The following is a 21,559-nucleotide window of genomic DNA, read 5'->3' on the forward strand; positions in this document are numbered from 1 at the left end:
TAGCCACAACAAAGACTGTGTATCGTGTATGTTTTTTTCCATCAATAGCTTTTAAGGGTGAAAATGGAGCGTAATGTCAGGTTCCAACATGTTCTCCTACTTAAGATCAGACTCGTCAGGAAGACACAGAAAGAAAAAACCTTCAGAGTGCCTGCAGCATGTGCTTCACTTGGGCCCTTATCGGTTCTCCATGTCAAAAACATTTGGCCACACCTCATTTAAAAGCCCAGTGTCATTTTAAGCAGCTGCTCTTATGAGCCCATCTCTGTTAGATTTATATTAATCAAATGCAGACGGACATCAAACAGAAGCACAATATAAAGACTAATAGCAGGGTGAATAAAGGAGCATATGATGAATAGTCTCACCTCATCGCTCTCCTCTTCCTGAGGATGTAGCATTTCGTTTTACTGTGGCTCTCCTCTCGACGCCCTCCTCTCTACAGCACACGCAAGTCTGACAGCAGACCACCCTACTCCCTGGGCTCTTAGAAAAGATTCAACAGTCTAAAAACAGGTAAGGGTCTAAAAGACTGACGTTCTCCGAAAAAAAAACCTATACAACATGTACAATTTCTAACCTTTAAACAGACATAATTATAAATACAAAATTATTAAAACAATCTATATTTATTTTGCAAACTTATATTAGATTACAGAAAAGGTATTTGGAAGAGTCAGTACATGTGTTGCTGAGTTTTAAAAGGGAGATCTTTGAAGGGAGTACATAAAGACCTAGGCAACCACACATTTATTTTTACATCGATAATTTTTGAAGGTCTATCTTTACCACTGGCCTCTAAAAGGATACTATAAGCTACAATCGTTGAAGGATTCATATACGTAATTCACAAACAAAGCTTATTTACCTATCAGGAGCCTGGGTTATAAAAGTCTTTACCTTGCTGGTGCCATTATTTTGTAAACACTACCAAGGCGTTAACAGGGCGGTGACGGAGAAGTCCTTTTAACTCCAGAATACAAAAAAAACAAAAAACTAGCAAACAAGATCAGGAAAAGCAGCTGCCTACAGAACAGAAGGAAGCCAGCCCAACACAATGGGGGATAAGAAACTATTTCAAATTATTGCCCAGAACAGAAACAAAAAAGTATCAACACATCCGATGGAGCCCCATCCTGTGCTGCCATGGCAACTGCATCAGGCCGTTCAGAAACCACGGTGTTGCGCTAACACGGCATGTGCGAGCAGACACTTTGGCCATCTTGGAACATTTTGATCATCGTCATGTCTGCCACATGTCATTGCAAAATAAAAGGAATAACTATTCAGACAGGTACATTATACATTCTCCAACAGCAGTAGGTTTTACAGAGGTTTGTTTTTTAGTGGGATGGCTTATTGAGAAGTGGATTAGACATACAAAGACTTCAGCGTGGTGGCCGGGCCACCGACTACAGTTCCCTTGGACGACGCCTCCCCCAGAGCTGTGGTGGTGCAGGTGCACGTGATTCAGGAGCAGAAAAAAAGATGGGTGCCTTACACACCTCTGTTCCTTTAATATTCATCTACACCCCTGAGAAAGCCGGACAGAAATACAGGCGTGGGGAAACAGGGGGGGAAAGGTTGAAGAAGCACACACACAAAAAGGGGGACTTAAATTCCCACGGTGAAGGTGGTGGACTGTGCTTGTTGGAGTGGCGCGGTGTAGACAGTTTAGTCCTCATCATCGTTCTCATCATACTCGTCCTCGTCGTCCTCGTCGCCCATATAAGACACTGGAGTCTCCACGCGGGAGCCGCTGTAGTGAGAGTCATTCGAGCTAGAGGCCATGGTGCCGTCAGTGCAACCGTCGCTGAGAGGAGAAGAGGAAGAGATTTATTAAGGTTAAAAAAAATGCTGTGTCACTTTTACAGGCTGAATTACAGAAAAGAGCTCTCACCTGCTTGCAGGGTAACGGGCTCCGTTGGCAGAGGACCCTCCAGTGATGTAGACGTTACTGATGGGACCCTTTGCCATTTCTAGAAAAATACATGAAAGCATGACTCCGAACGCTGATATATAACATGAAACTGCTGTATTCACTGGTTTTAATCGTCTTTACTTTACAAATAAAGCCTCAAATTGTGCGATAGACAACTTCAGAGCAAGTTATTGAGCAGCAGCAGAGGCCAAATTGAGCATGTAAGTGTTGTGGCACTGACCTATAACGTAGGGCTCCAGAGCTTTGGGCACCAGGCTGCGTGCGACCTTCAGATCCTCTGGAGAACACTTTCCCACCTCCAGGCCACAGGCCATGCCCATCCGCTTCAGCACCTCGATGTCATCGTGGATCTCAAACATGCTGTCGAAGTTGAACAAATACTCGAACCTGCAGGAGAGAAACAAGAAAGTGTTGATTATCAATTTTTAGAAAAGAGATTGTGTTCCCAATGTCTTACAACAACAAAGATTTGTGGGAATTCTTGCTAATTGTTGCAGTGCAGGAGATCCTCACTGACCACTTCCAAGGAGGTTTATGTTTTCGGTGGCATTTGTCTGTTTGCCAGCAAATAGCTAATTCCAAGCTTCATATTTCACTCTGTGATACCTGTGGAGTAGCTTAGCATAATTTACAGTTTAAAATAATCATTCTTTTTCTCACACTGCTGCTCTGTGCAGGCCCTCATGCAGCCTCTGCCTGAAACGACTCAGTCAGCTCTGTCCCTTTAAGAAACCCCGCCCCCCACAAGCCCACTTTCTTCTGATTGGCCAGCTCTCCGAAGCCTGCTGAGGCTGCACTTTGTGACGTCATGTAGAAAAGCACTGTGTAAAACCTGGCGTTCACAGCAGCCTGCAGACTGAGCTGAGAAGCCTGGAGATTACGCCATCATACTTTTACCTGCAGATTTGAAATTTCACCCACGTTTAGTCTGGACATCCAACATTGTAACATATACGTCTTAAAATGTGAAACAGCATGATACCCACTCTTTAAGCACGGGCTAAGGAAGAGCCCAATATATTTTGAACCAGATCCATCAAATGAACAAGCAACAGTAGCAGATCTAACCAAAGATTGAGCGCATTCGGTTTCTGCTAACAAGCTGCCATGTTCATAACGTCATTTCAGTCACGCATTTTATATTTGTACAAACAAATGTCTGCTTTTCAAAACTGTATTTTTACTGTGTGAAATATTTCACTGTACATTACATAATGAATGCACAGCCAGGGCGCCGGTTTAGCTCAGTGGGTAGAGCGGGCCCACAGACGCTACAGTCTTTGAAGCAGCGGCCGCAGGCACGACTCCCACCCTCGGCCCTTTGCTGCACGTCATCCCCCACTCTCTCCTCCTAATATTTTCTGACTGTCTTTAGCAGTCCTGTTAGAGGCGCAAATGGCCAAAAAAATAAAGACATATTTACCTCTGCTAAGGCCAATAGCCTTTCTAGTTAAGCATGCATTCTTTACATTCCCTACAGACAATTAATGTTCAACCAGGCGCCTGAAGAGTCGTGCATTAAGTGTATGTTAGGTGCAGATCACACTATGATGGTTAAGATACGCTTCTCCACATGCTGATGGGAGTATTATACGTTATCATAGAAGTTATTAGAGCTCAAAGAGCAAAGCTTCATTTAGCCCCTAAAGCTGCACACGGGCCTTACACCACAATACCGTGGATAGCATACAATCCTTTGTAATGACAGACACTTGTTTGAAGGACTGGAAGCAGCTCAGGGCTGCTATAGCATGTCAGTGGACTGTTCATGTTGGACCCTTGGTCATAGTTTAAAGCTGGAAGACAGTTTGCTTGCACTAACATATCAGCATACTTTACTAGCATTGATTATTCTGCATTAAGGGAAGGTGTAACATGGAGGATTTTAAAGTCAGCAGTTGACATACTGGATTGTTGAGTCATATTGTAGAGAAACTGTCTTCATGTGTATCAAGCTCATCCTGACGCCCAACCTTAATTACTTGGCTGTCAATATTTTGAAAACCCTTTCACCTTCTTGCCAAGGGCTAGGCAACTACTGAGCTGTAAATCATTTTTTCCAGCATTATAGACACAACTATATAACATGACTTGCGCACATGGCTAGTAGAAATCCTTTCTTACTAACCAAGTAATCCTAAAATTCAAACCTGACTAGTGGAGAATAACTTGACACAATATAGACGTCAAATACAACTAACAATATTTAAACATAAAGTGCTAAAAAAAGAAGGCAATCACAGTCACATACTTGTCGTTAGAGATGCTGCAGTCGATGACAGTTTTCTTGCTGGTGTTGACGATAATGAAGGGAAGGTGGATGATGGAGTTGGGCGGTGGAGGTCTGTTTGCCTGCTGCTCTGTCTGTCTGTTCCTCTGAACCAGGTTCTTAAAAGCTATTTGCTGTAAAAGAAAAGATCAAAGAAGGATGGAAACTTAGAAGCAGCAGCAGAGAGCTTTGAGTTTGTAGTACGAGCACATTCAACATTTCAGAAACATCCTTCAGCAGCTCTTTAGCTGCCGTTGGTTGTTAATCATAAAATGTTTCTAACTCATTGTTCTTCCACCACCATGGCACTTACAGCACAAACAATTTATTACATCCCCAAGTCATAATAGATACACTCACTAGACAGTTTATTGCGTGCACCTGTAAAACGGCGATCCATTTCAGCAGTTCAGCCATAAACGTCCTTTACAAAAGATGGCAATGTTCAGTTTTGATTGACACAAACAGAGAAGTATTTATTTAGCTATAAGCTTATCACTGAGCTAATATACACTGCCTGGCCAAAGAAAAGTCACCACCTGGATTAAACCAAGCAAACAGGTAAGAGCCTTCCATTGGATAATTACTGCAGGGATTAATATGTTTCAGCTGGCAACAAGTTATTTAACCCTCACTGATGCAGTGAGTAGCTTCTCATTTCTTAAACAACGCTGTCAGAAGACACATCCTGTGGTCGTGGAAAAGATGTTACTCTAGTCACTTTCCCACTAGTCAAAAAACCCGCAAATACTCAGCTTTTTTGCTCAGTGGGAAAGGCTACAATCAGCAAACAGACCCAGGTAACTTTCGCCTCGGCTCCGATCAGCATTGATGGGAACACAAAACCTGTGTTGACATGCTAATCTCTGCGTGCTATGCTCCGTCGGTAACTTCTGCGACTCCTTGTCATCTCCGCTACAAATTCCGCCCGTCTCCGTCCGAGCAGCGCTCGAACATCATTCCAAATTTGATGGTGCCGAGTTTGATACACAGACTAAATGAGTAATAGATACAGTAAAGACCTAACCACCGTAACATCTTCACTGTTTGCTAACCCTGTCTCCGGCACATTTGTGACGGCAGGCGGTGATGCAGCAGAAAAGAGACCGAAAGCAGGATACTTCACTGGCAATGGGAACAGAGACAATCGGCATTTATATGCGGGTCTTCCCGGGTCTGAAAAACCTGCACCAATAATTGCAGGGGGAAAGGGGCATCTGTTTGAGAAGGGTGAAATTGTTGGCCTGCATCAAGCAAAGAAAACAGTTACGGAGATGCTGAAACTACTAAAACTGGGTTAAGAACTGTCCAACGCATTATTAAAACCTGGAAGGATAGCCGTGAACCATCACCTTCAAGGAAGAAAGGTGGTCGGGAAAAAATCTTGAATGATCGTGATCGGAGATTTAAACCAGTGGTTCTCAACTGGTCTAGGCTCAGGGTCCAGCACCACCTCCTTAATGACAAATAGCGACCCAAATTTCTGACAGTTTTCAAGCACTCAAATGTATTTAATAAAAAATAAAAAAGCCGAGACAGCTAACTGACCAGCAGGTAACAGTGCAAGGAAAATAGTCCCTCTATAATTCATTCAACTAGCAGCCTAAAACTAAGAAAGTGCGACACAAATGCAACTACTGTAGAGCTCATCTAGTATCAAGAATGTAAATGTAACTGTGGCTGGGATTACCCAATCAGTGGATACATGATAATGAGCTACACTTCTACTGCACGCATGTCATAGGAAATGTCCTTCAAAATAAAAGTGCAGCATAAACTTTTTGCCACAACTTTTTTTCAAGCACACATCCACGACTAACTGAAATCAGCTCCACGACCCACCAAAAACTCAACGGTCGGTCGCAGAGGCGTCACAAAAGTTGAACTGTTTTTAAAAGAGAGTGCTGAAACCGCTGAACTGCACTGTTTTTGTATAGACAACAGGCAACACCATTAGTGGACACAGGCCCTGATGCTTCCCTCTTTGTTTTAACCAACTTTCAACCCTTTCCATTAACCTCACCAGAAATGAACTCATCATAAAGCTGACTTAAAAGGCAATTATTTTTACCATTCCAGTACAAAAAGTTTATTTGGTATGTTGCTACATTTCTGTGACAATTTATATAATACAAGATCAAAACCTTGCATCACTGTGTTAATATAAATCTGCCACATCAAATATTGAGACGCTAGGCTGTATGGATTTCTCAGCAACCCCTAAAACATGACGGGGGCTGAATAAAAGAAACATCTCAAGACCAGTGCAACCCCATTATAAACTACAGCCTGACTAAATGCTTATTGTTTCATTCAGTGGTTTTCAACCGGTGGGTTGGGACCCAAGAGTGGGTCGCGAAGCTGTTTTCAGTGGGTCACAGATGTGTGCTTGGAAAAAAAAAGTTGTCAAAAAGTATTTTATTTTGAAGGATACAGGTTTCCTTTAACATGCATGCAGTAGTTGCGTAGTTAAGTCACACTTCATGTATGCCTGTTCACTGACTGGGTAATCCCAGCTGCAGTTACATTCTTGGAACTTGATGAGCCCGACAGTTGTTGCATTTATGTTGCAGTTTTTAGCAAATTTCTGTAGAGGGAATATTTTCCAAACTGCACCATTTTCCTTTAAATAAATTTAAGAGGTTGAAAAAAAAATCTGAAATTTATGTCGCAATTTGTCACCAAGGAGGAGGTGGTGGGTCCTGAGGCGAGACCAGTTGAAACACACTGGTTTAATTAATGCTTTCTCACACTGTACATTATAAAGACCCCCTCCCTCGAACACACAAGAACAAGCACTCTGCTGATTCCCACCTGCAGAATGAGCTCCTGAAGCTGTGATTGTTTCTGCTTAATCCTCTCCAGCCGTCTTTGTCGCTCCACCTACAGTGAAAAAAGGAATAACGATGAAGAAACATAAAGGGAGAAGACTGGATATCAATAACACAAGCCGTCTCCACTGGTTGTTATTTTACCTCTAGGTTTTGGCACTCTTGCGCTGAGTTGGTCGGAAGGCCGATCCATTTGATTTCCTTCTTCTCCTTAGAGATAATGTTCATGGCCATGAGCACATTAAGTGCGTCGTACACACGCCGCCGAATGTTCTTCTGGTCATACACGTGCTAAAACGGAAAAAAGATTCCAAGTATTAGCAAAAACTTGTCCGTTGTTATAAGATATAAAGCACAATATTCCCCCTTTTTAAATATTTATTCGGTTTGCATCTATGTGAGAAAACGCAGCCGCAGCACTCACCGAGTCATTGGGTGACATGTGGTTGTCTGCAGAGCTGAATTCTGCGACCAGTTCGTCTGCCACCTCATTGTAGGTGGTAACTCCCTTTTTCTGCACCTTCTCGCACACTTTCATAGAGAAGTGCCGTAAGCCCTTTCCATTCTTCTCCCCTTTTTTACCGCGTTTCCTGCAGACAGAGCAGATCCCCACATCACTACATGTTTACATCAATCACTACTATTGAACGTCATCCTTGATTGAAATGACACCAGACTTGATATTTGTTAAAAACACCAACTCTATATAAAAATAACGACGACTATGATGATCAAAGCTTTTAAATGAACAAATGTTTTAAGACGTACCCTGATGACCAAGGAGAGGCGTCCGATGGCTGACTCTGAGCGAGGAACTGGGAACTGGGTGTATGTGGACTGTTTAACAAAATGGCATTGGGTACCGTAGGCCTCTGTGGTGTTCCAATCACCTACAGAAGGAAAGAGCAAAAAAAGGAATGAAAATATCAAAAAGATTGTTTATAGTTCTGCTTTAAAATAACAGTCAGGAGTTAAATAAAAACAGGCTTTACTTGCTGATAAAAGATTATTGTAATTTCAATCTTAGTGACGATGACAAAATTCGCAGTCCTAATTGCTCTGTACAAAAACACAGTCCCTCCACTCCAGCTCTATAACGAATTACTGTCATTGGAAAAACAAAGAGGTATTCCTTTTACTAAACAGACTAACTTTGGTATTAGGGCGGAGCAATATATATCGTTAAAACAATATGAAAATGTCTATCGTATGTGTTTTTCTATATCGTCGTTCTCGTGATGTCACAAAACCAGCAGCTGAACTGCTTTACTGCAATTTTTACATCATTTTGACAACGCTTTACGTTCTAATCCTTGCACGTGGGAGTGAACCTGAAGTGAACCATAGAGGGAGGCGCTGTTTTTTTAACATGGACATTAACATGCAGAAAAGGACTCAAGGAACTTTTTATTTGTCAAGTATTTAATTCACACAAGATTATCCAAAAATAGGCTTTACCATGAGGTTATTCCATATGGATTATTTGTTAAATTACCAGAAAAGATGATATATGGTGATATACGTCGTTATCGAGATATGATCGTGATATTGTCTTATTTGGAATATATGAATTTTATATCTTTGGAAGACATTTTTACACTAAATAATGAGGATTTTGTCGAGGACAGTCCCTGCTTATTTGAACACAGAGCTCACAATTGCATAAATCTCTCTTATAAACAGGAACCCTGTAGTTAGTGTCAATACAAACAAGAATCATTGTCTGGTTCCAGGGCCGAGTAATAACGTGCACAGGCAGCTCAGTTAAATGACTTATTTTATCTCATTTGTGACTCAGCAAATTTCCTTTTAATTCACATTATTTATAATATAAACATATTTGGATTGTGCTGAAGAAACACGCATTGACATCTGTTTAAATACAGACCTACTGATGGAAGAATACATATGAAGTGTTTTACACATTTTTAACGTACTAATTAATCCTTTATTGGTGAAATAAAGTGCTTAAATTTGCATCCCTGTTGGTAATATGAGGAATCTAGGAGTGATATAAGGTGATACTACTGAGGTGATACTACTAAGGTGATATCTAAGCAGATTTTCGTTATGTATACATTCCATATATATAATGGGATGATGGGTGTAATCCTGCTGACTGTAGAGTTGATAAGCTTAGGATCAACTGCCTCCACTTACCCTCCGCCCGGTCACCTCACAATGATAATGGAGGGGCTTACACAACCGTAAGACACAGCAGAGAAAACTAACATGCATATCTATGTACAAATGCATCTGTGGATCATTGACGATTCAGAAAGCTGAACTTTATATTTCTAGGTTGTAAGGGCTCAAACATTTGTGGTTAAGAAAGCAAAAAAGCCCAACACTATAAGCCCAAACAGGATGCTAGTTGCGTGGGGTATCACTCACCATGTGTGGCAAATGTTGCATGTGTGCAGCAACGTTCACATTGGATGGCCCAAGAGTTTTGGGTAGTAGCTGTTTGGCCACAGGGGTGGCTGTAGGCTGGACAGTAACCAAAGATAGGACACCTAAACAACAGGAGAAGACCAATAATGAGTCAAGCTATTTATTTATACTCCATTGCCCCCTATGGTCCAACGGCAAACACATAGGCCTACACCTGAAGACACATTGTTACCCTTTATGGGCCAATTGTAATTGAAGTAATAAAGGCAATTATGAGAAACTTGTACCTTTGCCAGGGCTCAGATTCTGATCGATGAAAACCTTTAGCTCTCCATTTGTTTCAATCAGACCAGCCTGCGAAGAACAAAACAAGAACTTAATACACTCCAAGAATCAAAACATTAAAGTCCAGTTAAACAATAACAGTACTAAAGGAGACACATTAGTGTAATGGAGATGTCCTATAGCAATACCGCCATCTAATATTTCATACCTTGAGGCACATGTAATAAATCAGTTTTCATGCTTTTTATTTGAAACAAAAAATGTAAACAAATACTTACATCTTTAGCCATGATCCCAAAGGACCGGAGAAGTTGAGCTTCAGGCTAGAAAGGAAATTTTCTTCGATTTGTTACTTTTCAGACCCCTGAAAACATAAAGTGAGCAAACCATTTAAGTGTGGTAAAGTGTGGTAAGTTTGTAATTTCACAAAATCTCACAATTCAACCATATTTCCCAAGCTTTAACATATTTTCATTTATTGTTGGTGTAAAATTTAAGACTGATTTTTAAGGCCCATCTGAACTGCCAGCTGCAAGCACACTGTACAAAGCTACATCACCAACGTTAGCTTGAGTTACCGGGTATTCTTCTTACAAGACAAAACTGACAAAAATGTGAACATTTTACACCAAGCTCGATTCGTATGAGCCTTTGATGGCCATTTCAAAATGCACAGTATATGGAGAATACCATATAAAAGCACCTCTTGATGCTCACAACTTTTACTACGGTAAGTGTGCACAAGGCCTACTTCAGGTACCGAGCACGTCCGGAGGAGAGGCACCGTCGAACTTCTGCTACAGGTCACGCAAACGTGCTAACTTTAACACACAAGCGCAAAACTATTAGTGTGGCCTAATTGATAGTGCAATATGGTTACATATGCTACTATTGCAAGCAGTAGTAACAGCATTCATTTCATACGACGATAGCAATGAATCTTTTGTTGAATGCAGCTAGCTAACAGTCACTGCTAATGTTAGCTTTACATTGAGCTTGCTGGCGTTAGCTAGCCAGTTAGCTTCTGCACGTTTTCAGAGGATTCATATTAAATACAGCGATTATTGTTTCCGTGCTGCAGATTCCAGACAAAGTTGAATGCGGCTTAACATTTAAGAAACGTGTGTGCATTAAGCACGACGAATGAAGTTGTAATAGTGATTCTGTGCACTTACGAGGCACTCTGCTGTTTCTTCGACGGCTGTTGTTGTTGGCATTTGAGAATGGAGGAAGAGGAGGTCTAAATCCCTACCAAACAGGAAACAAACTGAGCACTGTCGAAGTACTTTTCATTAATTCTGTAGTTATTTACAAGGATAAAATATTGTTTAAGTGTCGAGTAGTTAAGTCTTAAGTTTATTTTCCCCAAAGTTTCTATATTTTGGTCTTATACAGGAGGTAATGCCAGGCTTTGCCTGATGGTCGAAGCTGTATAAAAAGTGATCGTTTTCCATTGAAAGAAGACGAACCACTGAAAGAGTAAACATATAGATAACAATGAAATAAAAACAAAACTAAATGGGCTTTTTTCTGACTGTAATAGTGTAGAGAACTCACACCCAAAATATTTCACAACTTCCCTTTACTCACTGCTAATAAGGTTGTTGAGGGTTAAATTGTTTATTGACAATCATGAATCTCTACTTGTCAGGAGCCAAACAATCGGCAACTAACAGTAATGATAAAGCTGTCGCCCCGAAGTTACATGCAGAAACCCTCTATCATTTATCATCAATATATATCCAACTACATATCTTCCATGCCTTATTATTATTATAATTTGAATAAAATATAGTCTTTAAGATGAATAATTTTGGCTACAAGTGAGATATGTTCAAACTGACATGAACACACATTTTGAATGTTTGTTTTTGTGACATTTCATCTTAAAAACCTCTTTAAAACGTTTTCTTTCACAGCAGATGAGTAAGTTAAATGAACCAACCGGATCACTATCGTCGTTGACCGTTAATGTTAAACTATATAAAGCTCTGCTAATGAGTGGTTTGCTAGCTGCATAGGGTAAGTTAGCTTCTCCGACGATAATATTAAAATAAACCCATATAACACAGCGACCACTTGCTAGTACTAGTACATGACTAGACAATGCATACTGAGTGTTTAAGCAACGAGCTAACTGGCGATCACGGTTGAAATGCCAGGACCACCGACGCTTTGTTAGCCAACGCTAGCTAGTAGCTCGCGGTGGAGCTAATCCACAGCTGTCATCCAGAACACTGTCACAACTAGCTGCAGTTTCACAATGCTAAGCTCCGTGTCTGTTTTCAAAACGTTTAAAATCACAATAACAGGTGAAACATATATCTAACATCTAGAACTTTCTTTTGCAGCAGCTTTGTAGCGAGCCACAAGTGGATAAATGTGTCTTACCGGTGCACTTCACAAGTTAGCAGAGTGTCTGTTAGCCTTTCCTATCCACTCTCTGCTAGCAGTGCTACAGCAGCGCGTCTCACAATCTGATCTTGGCGGTGTCTCGCTTTAGCGGAGTCTGATTGGACGGCATCGATGAGACGAAAGCAAAACAGGCAAAGTAGTTCATGCCCACAACCTACATCTCCTGGGATTGGTCGATACCGTCCCGCGTCAAAGATACACACACCGCCATCTGCTGTTCAGGAGTATGATGACGTGTTTGACTGCTGCACTGTTTTAGAACAGGACTCATCACTTACTTTTAAAAGTGGTTCTCTGAACAACAAAAAATGGTCGCCATTTTTAGTCACCATACATTTTTAGTAATTAAGAAATTAATCTTAATGATGAAATGTGAAGCATTATACAGGATATTGTTGGCATATTATCGGTATCTGCAGATTATGGCTTGAATATGACATAGGCATGTCATTTTTCTGCCGATATTTTCCACAGATAAAACAACACTTTAATTATGCCTAAATGCTCGATGATTCCCTAAAAAATGTTGAAAAGCACTGTATTATGTTATTTCTGCATCTGCCAGTGGGCCACTACAATAAGAGTAGGTATGATATTAATTCCACTACAGAGGAGACTTCATGTTCTCTGCAATTAGTTGGGAAAAAAATATGTGCATAATATATCAGTATCGAAATCAGCAAAAAGGGTTGGAAAATATCGGCATATTGGATATGGGAAAAAAATCCAATATTGTGCATTCCTAATTTGACTTTGATGTTAGACTTATTAAGGTGTTTTTAAATGCCTTTCAGTATATTTTCAAATACAGTTCAAATCCAGTATAATGGGATACTTTGCACCCAAGACAAACTTTTGTCAGTGTAAACAGTTTGCATTTCAAAAAACGTTCTATCTCACATTCAAAAATCTTAACTTCCCTATTCCCAATCTTCAGACCAATTTCTAAGTGATAGGACTAAACACATCATGACACATGCAGGGTCGATGTATGACTTCTAATGAATTAAACACAAATGAGCTCCTGACTGGACTGAAGAACCAACCTTTTTGTAATGTATGTATATAGTGAAAACACTCCAAACTGTACCTGCAGCATCAATATACAGTAGATAGATTTTACTAATCCATTTCACCTGTTTTTTGTTTTGTTTTGTTTCTAATAACTATCAAAATGTTTCTCTGCACAGATGTTGACATGTCAACCAGCAACCAACTACTCTCTTCCCAGCTGTCATACAGCGACCATAAAATCGCCATAAAATATGAACGTAAACAGCTGTGAGTTTATCAGGATGTTATCAGACACCTGATAAGAAGGCAGATCTCATAATGAAACTGACACGAGATCAAGGTTTAGACTCTAAATGAGTTTTTATTGTGTAACCTGGAGCGCTCAAAGAATAATAAAAAATGGTCAGATTGGCTGCAAATCTTTCCTTTTTTATCATCATGGAGCCTGTAATAAGAAGTTTATATGAATGTGTTTCAAAAGTAGAATTAATAAAATGAGTTTTCCCTTCACATAATTGTAACAATCAGTCACATGCTGCATCCTGGGAGTGTGCTGTGGTCTGAAGCCTTTTTTTCACTGTATAAAATAAAAGGAGGAAGGCTGACGTCCACAGATACTCTATCAGCTGCAGTGCTGTGTGTGCTTTCACGCTTGTTGAAGGGTGTATTCATAATTTTCACAAGAGATAAAACTCAGCTGAGCTGGACTTGGCCCAACAAACTGTCTTTGTATAATAAGAGCACAAGTGGGTTTTTTCTAATGTTATATGATAACATTAGAAATGTCTTACATGTTAATGTTATTACACGACAAATAAAGATGACAAAAGCTAACCCTGGAACAATTTTACAATAATTACATTAATGTTCAATAATGTACAATAAAAATTCAATGAATAAAGAAAACAAAGTGTTCACCTACAACTCTACATATACTCTACATTTTCCAGTATTCATATGAAAGCTATACTCACACGTCAAAGAACTTAAAGTGTAGCACAGATCTCACTTGAGCACAGTTTTGACCCCTGGCAAGATTAACCTGTCAGGGGGCAAAAAAGGCAAGGCCCCATTAACCCCCTGACCCACATAATCCATGTGTAAAGTGTGCACATTTTCTGTGACTGGATACTGCCCGGCCCCAGATTAGTTTGGTCATTTGATTAAACAAGATGATTTAAGAGTATGCATCTTACAGTACATGCACAAAACTAAAAATGTTTAGTCCTTTTATAATTTCTGATTATATTGGAAAAATTGGGTATTTAAGGGTCACTAAAACAAATGGTAAACCTCGAGTTCTGGGGCCCTGAATTACACACGCTGCTTTGGCATATCGTTGTTTGTTGGAGAGAGATTCACTTTCAGTTTTGGATGACCACCAACTCTTAATTCTCGAGTCTGAATGCACTTATCATGAGTCAATTTGAACAAAACTGTCGGATGAATCCTATGCAATGTCAATGGTGCTGATGCATGCAATCGGACAGTGTGTGTTGTGAAGTAGATGAGGGACTACTTTTTGCAGATGCAGTATTTTATTGTATTTGGGATGGTGTATATGGATTGGCAATCAGCAAGAGTGTCTGGAAGAAGCAAAAAGGGTTAAGTTTAGGGTTCGGTTTTATATTCAACTATGTTGTTTGCAGTTTTGAGGAGTTTTCCTGTGGTGTACATATTTTAAAAATGTAGTGTAAACATAGCTATCTTTCTCTCTATACACATACACAATTATTCATTTTAAGAAATGATTACAATTAAGTCAAATAAAAACAGCAGTTCCTGCAAACCTCATATTTCCACTGGAACCTTCAATAACTGCTCGACTACTTCCGCGCAGGCGCACAATGAGCGACAGTCGGGCTACCAAACTGGTCAAACAGCGGGTGTGAAAATGGTAGGTAACCAAAATAAACACAAACCCAGGCATTGGCTTTGGTGCCATTAAGGCTTACCTTCAAGACTATTGTTGTAATATTAAAGTACACGCTCTGTCGCGTTTTGGGCGAGCCTACAATGGTCAGTTTCTTGTGTTCGCTGCTATTCTAGGGAAGGTCAGTTGATATTTTGAGAGCAGCTAGCTAGCTACACGTCCCTTTTTGGCAGTGTGTAACTTCGGCTGTGAGCAGGTCAGCAGTTAGATCTCAAAGACAGACACACAGGGTCGTTCGGGTAAAATTGGACACATCTATAGCCATACTGTCAGGGTTTTCCCGTGTTATTATCCCCATCGTTGATGTCAGTGATACATCCTGGCTAACTTAGCTAACGTTAGCCTGTATAAGTTACTAGCTGGTGGTCTGTTGACAATGCTAACCTAACGTTACCCAAATGGTCGCACAGTAATCCGTGCAGTTTGAACACCAGCCAGGACAGACGTTTGACTTCTTGTGGTCGTTACTAACAGAAATCATTCACGGTGGGTGAAGTCACAGAGTTTTAGTCTCCGGTTTCAGGAAATGCTGCTCTTCTGTCAAGTGCTGTGATGCTGCAGCTGCTGAGAGGAGATGGCATGGGGATCTTTTTTTTTATGCCGCTGTGGGACATCTCAGGATACTGTTGCATTGGGCAGGAATATAACATTACTTACAGTATCGATTTATTTATGTTTATCTACTCAGTTTTAATTGTTTGGTGTTGGAAATGTCAGAAAAATGAAGGAAGGTTTACATCACAGGCGTCTTCATTTCGATTGTTTTGTCAAATGAACAACCCAAAACCCAAAGCTGTTAAATTTACTAACATACAAGATTAAGAATAGAAACAAATCCTAACCAGTTAGCACTTAAGCGCTGGATGTTTGACTTTTTTTCTATAAGAAATCTATCATTAAAAGTGTTTTGCTAAGCAATGCAATGATATGCATATGGTTTTTGGAGGCCAGATAGCCCCCCTTTTCTTGTCATTCATAATTAATATCTTAAAAATGAGTATAACGATAATACCACAAATTATCTTCAAAATAAAAGTATATTTCCTCCGATTTTTTTTTAAATATTGGCAAGTATTTTTGGTGGGGGGTGCTTGTGTTACACTCCAGACTTGTTGCACCTCTAGGTCCTGGTAATGGCATCCCATTTCCCTACTCATGTTACATCTATGACTGTAGTTATCTGAGGGGCCCACCCGGGTACAGCATGTGCTCTGAGAATCCACAACATCCCCCTTCAGAAAAGTCCATGTTGCTTTTGGACTGGACATAATCACCACCACCACCACCACCACAGCGTCTTGGCTCACCACCTTTAACGTGTTTGTCGGCGTGACAGACTAACCTTTGGAAATGTGCGTCAGAGTGTTTCCAAGTGTCTCCCTGTCTCTCCTGTCCTCTTCACCGTTGCCTGAATGCCTGTAGATGTGTGTGTCTCGCTGTGTGTTTTTGTTTGTGTGTCGCTCTGTGTTTGCGTCTTGTTGTCTGTACTCCCTGGTCTGCTCACTCCCGTGTCTGACAGCCCCTGTCCTGTACTTACGCAGCATAAGCTGAAGTCTTCGCAGAAGGACAAGGTACGGCAGTTCATGTCCTTCACACAGGCTGGGGAGAAGACAGCTGTGTACTGCCTCACGCAGAATGACTGGAAACTAGAAGTTGCTACCGACAACTACTTTCAGAATCCAGATCTCTACTGTAAGGAATCCATGAAAACATCAGTCGACCGGAAACGCCTCGAGCAGCTCTACAATCGCTACAAAGGTAAGTGTTTTATGCTGCAGTTTATGAATATTTACAAGGATAGTTTTGTTCCAATTATAAACATATTCTTGAAAAGTTATGTGCTTCTTGTTTGTGTCAGTGTAACTGTTTGTTTTTCCTTCATAGATCCCCAGGATGAGAATAAGATCGGTATCGACGGGATCCAGCAGTTTTGCGACGACCTCTCGCTGGATCCAGCCAGCATCACGGTGCTGGTCGTAGCGTGGAAGTTTCGCGCTGCCACTCAGTGCGAGTTCACCAAGAAGGAGTTTCTGGATGGAATGACAGAGCTGGGGTGAGTGTTGACATCAACAGGGTGTGACATGCTCTCAAAGTGGGACACAAACACTGAGCCTGAGGTATCTTCGCATGGCGTTTCTCTTAGTGTAGCTCCAGAGAGGGAAGGCTTTCTATATTTAGACTCACTCAACCACAGCTTGAGTATTCTGTGTCTTGATGGAGTGACTCAACGGTCGAGCTGCGGTGTTTTGACTTTTGAGTTTCGTGTGTCAAAGTTAACTTTAACTGATTTCTCATCTGCGTCAAGACTGTCATGTTACAAGTGGTTTGGGTGTCTGTGTGTCTTCAATTACAGCTGTTTACAGTTGTCTTTTTTTATTGCTTAAATTGTCTGTTTATTTTAGGTGCGACAGCCCAGAAAAACTGAAAGCCCTCTTGCCAAGATTAGAGCAGGAACTCAAAGATAGTGGGAAGTTCAAGGACTTCTACCAGTTCACCTTTAATTTTGCCAAAAATCCTGGACAGAAGGGTCTAGGTAAGAAGAGTGACAACAACAAGTTGCTCAATAGTTTCACTGACTCACAAACTGCTGGAATTAAGTGTCTTGTATTTTCTGTGTGCAGATTTGGAGATGGCTGTAGCCTACTGGAACCTGGTTCTGTCAGGACGATTTAAGTTCCTCGACCTTTGGAATAGATTTCTTTTGGTGAGTTGGAAAAGTGAAATTATGGATCCACTAATGAAAACAGGCTCGAGTCAATGAGATGAACGTCCTCAACATCGATTCATCAAGTGGCAGCCAATCATTTGTATGGTCACAGAAAACTTCATGCTACACAAACAACATTTCAATGAGTTTTGCACATTTAAAATTTTAAACCTGAGGAAACAGTTGGTGTCAGATCAGTACTGAGTTCAGATATCAGTGCCGATATGAGGTGAGATAAAGTTTGATTGTTGCATCACTCATTGAAAACAGTTTGTCCTGGTGATAGTGTTACAAAGAATAACCTGCATACTCGGGGTGGGACAAAATATCGCTACGGCAATATATCATCGGCATGAATGAGGGTAACGAGAATGGAAATTAATTGGCCTAAGAAGTTGTTCAGATGTGGTGATGTATCATTATATGAATTATGAATTATGGCAGAATCGCTGTATCGTGATATTATCATTATCATGGGCCACGTATCCCGTATCATATCGTGAGTTACGCTGCGATTCCCACCCCTACTGTACACTAACTTACACTGTTTTGTCATAATGGCTAAAATGTCAGCAATTTTTATTGAATTGAAAACAAGCTGTGTGAAACTGTATTTACCGATATGTTCACAGGAACACCATAAACGATCAATCCCAAAGGACACATGGAACCTATTGTTGGACTTTGGCAACATGATTGCAGACGATATGTCAAACTATGACGAGGAAGGTGAGCTTGGAATGACAAACTCATGATTTCTTTACATGGTGCATTCACTGGGATTCAGGCAGACGAGAGGACGAGAGCAGGAAGGTATAATGACACGAGGCTGGCAGAGAACTACTTCATTTTTCCCTCCTCTGACAGAATTGAGAACCATATGTTACGCAGCTCCCTTACAAGCTGAAAGCCAATAACTTAGTTGCAACACACCGTCTCTTTTTCAGACACATGTAAACAAGTTGTCTGTCTTTATGTGTCTGCCCTGTGATTGACTGCCGCTCAGTCCAGGGTGTACCCACCTCTTGCCCAATGACAGCTGGGATAGGCTCCAGCCCGCGACTCTGAACAGGATAAGCGGTATAGAAAATGGATGTATGGATGGATTATTCTTTCACAATAGCAACATATCTTAATACCTGTTTATTCTTGCCCTCCTTTCGTTCAGTTGGTTATTTTTCTCGGCCCTCTGAGGTCTGTCATGAGGCGTCTACCTTGTCCCTGAATCGATGTGAATGCAGCTTAAAAATGGAAACATTGACTTCCTCTTTAAACTGTGACACTGACGTCCTCTCTGTCTTTCTTTTTCAGGAGCATGGCCAGTCCTTATAGATGATTTTGTGGAATTCGCTCGACCGATTGTAACAGGATCCAAACGTAAAACTCTCTAAATCCAACCCCGCCTCTGGAAATCCAGAACCTTGTTTCTTTTACAGTGACTTCATAGTTTTTTTAAGACTTGTACAAAAAAAAGTGAAAATTGTAGAGCAAACAGAAGCACTTGAAACTGTCAGGAAACCCATCTTTCAGGGAGCTGAGGAAAACTATGAGAATAACTGGCAGCAGGTTTTTTGTCCTTGTGAGACTGAGGCGTCACACGGACATCGCCAGATTCACCTCTGCCCCTGCTGCTGGACTCTCAGCATCCTGGACGCCTCCTCTGCTCTGCTCCGGGAGGAGCCCCCACCTGTCAGGCCCTGTGAGTGTGGATGCACACGACACTGGGAGGAGGTTCTGGCTGTGTGTACTCTAAAGGGACTGGAGAGGAGGAAGCTGTGTGTTTTAGGATTTTTCCTAGTCAGCTTGGTTTTGTTTATGAAGCTCTGCGTGACTGTGCAAAGTTCCCACGTCTTACTCCAACTTTGGGACAGAGTGCTCGCGACACCAGCACCAACAGAACTGTTGCAGTTTTTACTGTACATACTGTATCTATTGGGACAGTTTACAAAGACAGCTATATGAAGAATAATATAAATATGTTCAATTTATAAATGCAAAAGATGATTCTTTTATGTACAGTAAATGCTCAGATCTCTAACGGGATGCCTCAATATTGTGGATGATATGCTGTTGGTTTAATTATTAGGTGGATGTGTCGAGTCATGGAGTTGTGAGCTTCTCATTGAAAGCATGTTGAACACATTTTACGTCACCTCGGGCTTCACAAAGACATTTCACTAAAGTAAAGGCAGTGCTTTAACTCACATGTCCGGTTGATCCCAGTCGGGAGACGGTCTTGGATCCTAAATGTAACCCAGCACCACCACTTTGCTTTCAGAACATCGTTTCTTTCTCACTGTTAAAGAAAGAGTTTAATCAGTTGATCCCTCTGAGAGATGAATGATGCTGAAGTAACGCTTTAAGCTAAGAAACAACTGACCCTTACGGATTGCATGGCACATATCTGTATGTTAGAGATGCAGAGCCCTCAGATCAGGAGCCAGGACACTAAAGACGGTGACGACAGGACAACAAAGTAAGCCTTAAGAGTGAATATCTCTGTTCAACCTTTCTGTTTCTGTTAAAGCCCATCTGTCCAGTGTTACTGACGGTAGTGAACATTTGAATATATTGTTGATACATCATGTAAGTAGCCTAACTATATTGTTCATTTGAGAAAGATGAATAAAGCATGAGTTTTTTTCATAATCGTACATGTAAGGAGTTCTTTTGTCGCTGATGGGTTCGATTGTAGACGCACAATCACACCTGAAGCAAGTTGATGGGGAAGATCAGCAACAGCTTCGAGCTGCTATCAATGGACAGGTTTTTGTTCTTTTATTATATAGGACAAGTTGACAGGAAATATTGGGAGAAGAGAGTGAGGATGACATCAACCAAAGGGCTTCAAGTCCGAGTGGAGCCGACAGCCGATGCAAAGAGAACTTTGCCTCTGCTCTACCAACTGAGCTAAACCAGCGGCCCGGGTTCACTTTTCTTAAACACAAAAATAGTCAGGTTTCATGTGGATGACAGTCCCCATCTCTTGGATGAGCCTTGGATCTCTAAACAGCAAACATGTTTCAATACACACCTGGCAACCCTAAATAGATAGATCGATACTTTATTGATCCCGAGGGAAATTTCGGCATCCAGTAGCTTACAAAACATGAAATCACTTGAATCACTTGAGGAGTTGAGCAGACTGTTCAACTCCTCTCGGTGATGGCAGGGGGAAGCAAATGTTGTCCTAAGGAAAGACATGAAACGATGTGACCCTATTCTTTGAGAACACCAAGGCCGCGTCTTTTCCGGTATCTTTAAACGACTACGCTGATTATATTTGGGGTCCTGTTCTAAGGGAAATATAGTTTAAATCTGTTTATTCACTGTTATTTAAAATAGAGAAAAACTTCAGTTTCATAGGACAGCTGCGTAAGTAATCTCCCACACACTGTCTAACTTGCAGAAAATACATTTATTTGCTTGCAACGTTTCGGTGCTGGACCTTCATCGGGTTTGCCTGATGATCAGATGTGCAAGCAAATAAATATATTCTCTGCAGGTTAGACCGTGTGCCAGAGCTCTCTTGCAATTTACTCACTTGTTTTAGAGAACAAATTAAACCAACATTAACTTGGCCACTTGAGGACAGCTGAAACTAATTTGAGACAATATTTTACCAACGTGTTAGCAAACAGTGTGTCCTATCTGCACATCGCACATTTGTAGCATTTGCAGCTTTTTTGTTTGGTTCTGAGCAGCTCGTGTACAAAGACTTTATCGGTGAGCTTGAACCAAAAGAGCAAAGTTGTGGACTGAAAACCCA

At 40.9% G+C, this 21,559-nt stretch overlaps 2 protein-coding genes across 4 annotated transcripts; one reads left to right on the forward strand and one right to left on the reverse strand.

The window, feature by feature from the left end:
- Positions 1-610: 610 nt before the first annotated feature.
- tfdp1a (transcription factor Dp-1, a) lies at positions 611-12,164 on the reverse strand. 2 transcript variants are annotated; one of them, XM_069662990.1, is made up of 12 exons: positions 12,113-12,164; positions 10,000-10,085; positions 9,724-9,790; positions 9,437-9,558; positions 7,811-7,932; positions 7,467-7,632; positions 7,187-7,333; positions 7,026-7,094; positions 4,194-4,345; positions 2,163-2,329; positions 1,901-1,979; positions 611-1,813 (listed from the first exon to the last, which is right to left on the reverse strand). In XM_069662990.1, the coding sequence occupies exons 2-12, from the start codon at positions 10,009-10,011 to the stop codon at positions 1,675-1,677; spliced, it is 1,242 nt and encodes a 413-aa protein (XP_069519091.1). In that variant the 5' UTR covers positions 10,012-10,085; positions 12,113-12,164; the 3' UTR covers positions 611-1,674. The 2 variants fall into 2 exon arrangements, with proteins under 2 accessions (XP_069519091.1, XP_069519090.1); XM_069662989.1 differs by lacking the exon at positions 12,113-12,164 and adding an exon at positions 10,897-10,957.
- A 2,849-nt stretch (positions 12,165-15,013) lies between these two features.
- Positions 15,014-20,433, forward strand: dcun1d2a (DCN1, defective in cullin neddylation 1, domain containing 2a). Of its 2 annotated transcripts, XM_069663582.1 has the most exons (7): positions 15,014-15,047; positions 16,625-16,841; positions 16,968-17,136; positions 17,486-17,616; positions 17,705-17,787; positions 18,423-18,519; positions 19,102-20,433. In XM_069663582.1, the coding sequence occupies exons 1-7, from the start codon at positions 15,045-15,047 to the stop codon at positions 19,179-19,181; spliced, it is 780 nt and encodes a 259-aa protein (XP_069519683.1). In that variant the 5' UTR covers positions 15,014-15,044; the 3' UTR covers positions 19,182-20,433. The 2 variants fall into 2 exon arrangements, with proteins under 2 accessions (XP_069519683.1, XP_069519682.1); XM_069663581.1 differs by lacking the exon at positions 15,014-15,047 and having other exon boundaries at positions 16,496-16,841.
- Positions 20,434-21,559: the final 1,126 nt, after the last annotated feature.

The sequence above is a fragment of the Semicossyphus pulcher genome, unplaced genomic scaffold (genome assembly GCF_022749685.1).
Source record: "Semicossyphus pulcher isolate SPU_LCO1_2020_fin unplaced genomic scaffold, fSemPul1.0.p SCAF_15, whole genome shotgun sequence".
Lineage (NCBI taxonomy): Eukaryota > Metazoa > Chordata > Actinopteri > Labriformes > Labridae > Semicossyphus > Semicossyphus pulcher.

Excerpts from the sequence above, each read along its gene's own strand:
- dcun1d2a (XM_069663581.1), top strand. The coding sequence starts at position 16,496 with ATGCCTGTAGATGTGTGTGTCTCGCTGTGTGTTTTTGTTTGTGTGTCG. Across the intron at positions 16,842-16,967 it reads GCTCTACAATCGCTACAAAG|ATCCCCAGGATGAGAATAAG; the intron begins GTAAGTGTTTTA and ends TTTCCTTCATAG. Across the intron at positions 17,137-17,485 it reads GATGGAATGACAGAGCTGGG|GTGCGACAGCCCAGAAAAAC; the intron begins GTGAGTGTTGAC and ends TGTTTATTTTAG.
- tfdp1a (XM_069662990.1), bottom strand. Across the intron at positions 9,559-9,723 it reads GAATCTGAGCCCTGGCAAAG|GTGTCCTATCTTTGGTTACT; the intron begins GTACAAGTTTCT and ends CCTGTTGTTTAG. Across the intron at positions 7,933-9,436 it reads TGCAACATTTGCCACACATG|GTGATTGGAACACCACAGAG; the intron begins GTGAGTGATACC and ends TTCCTTCTGTAG.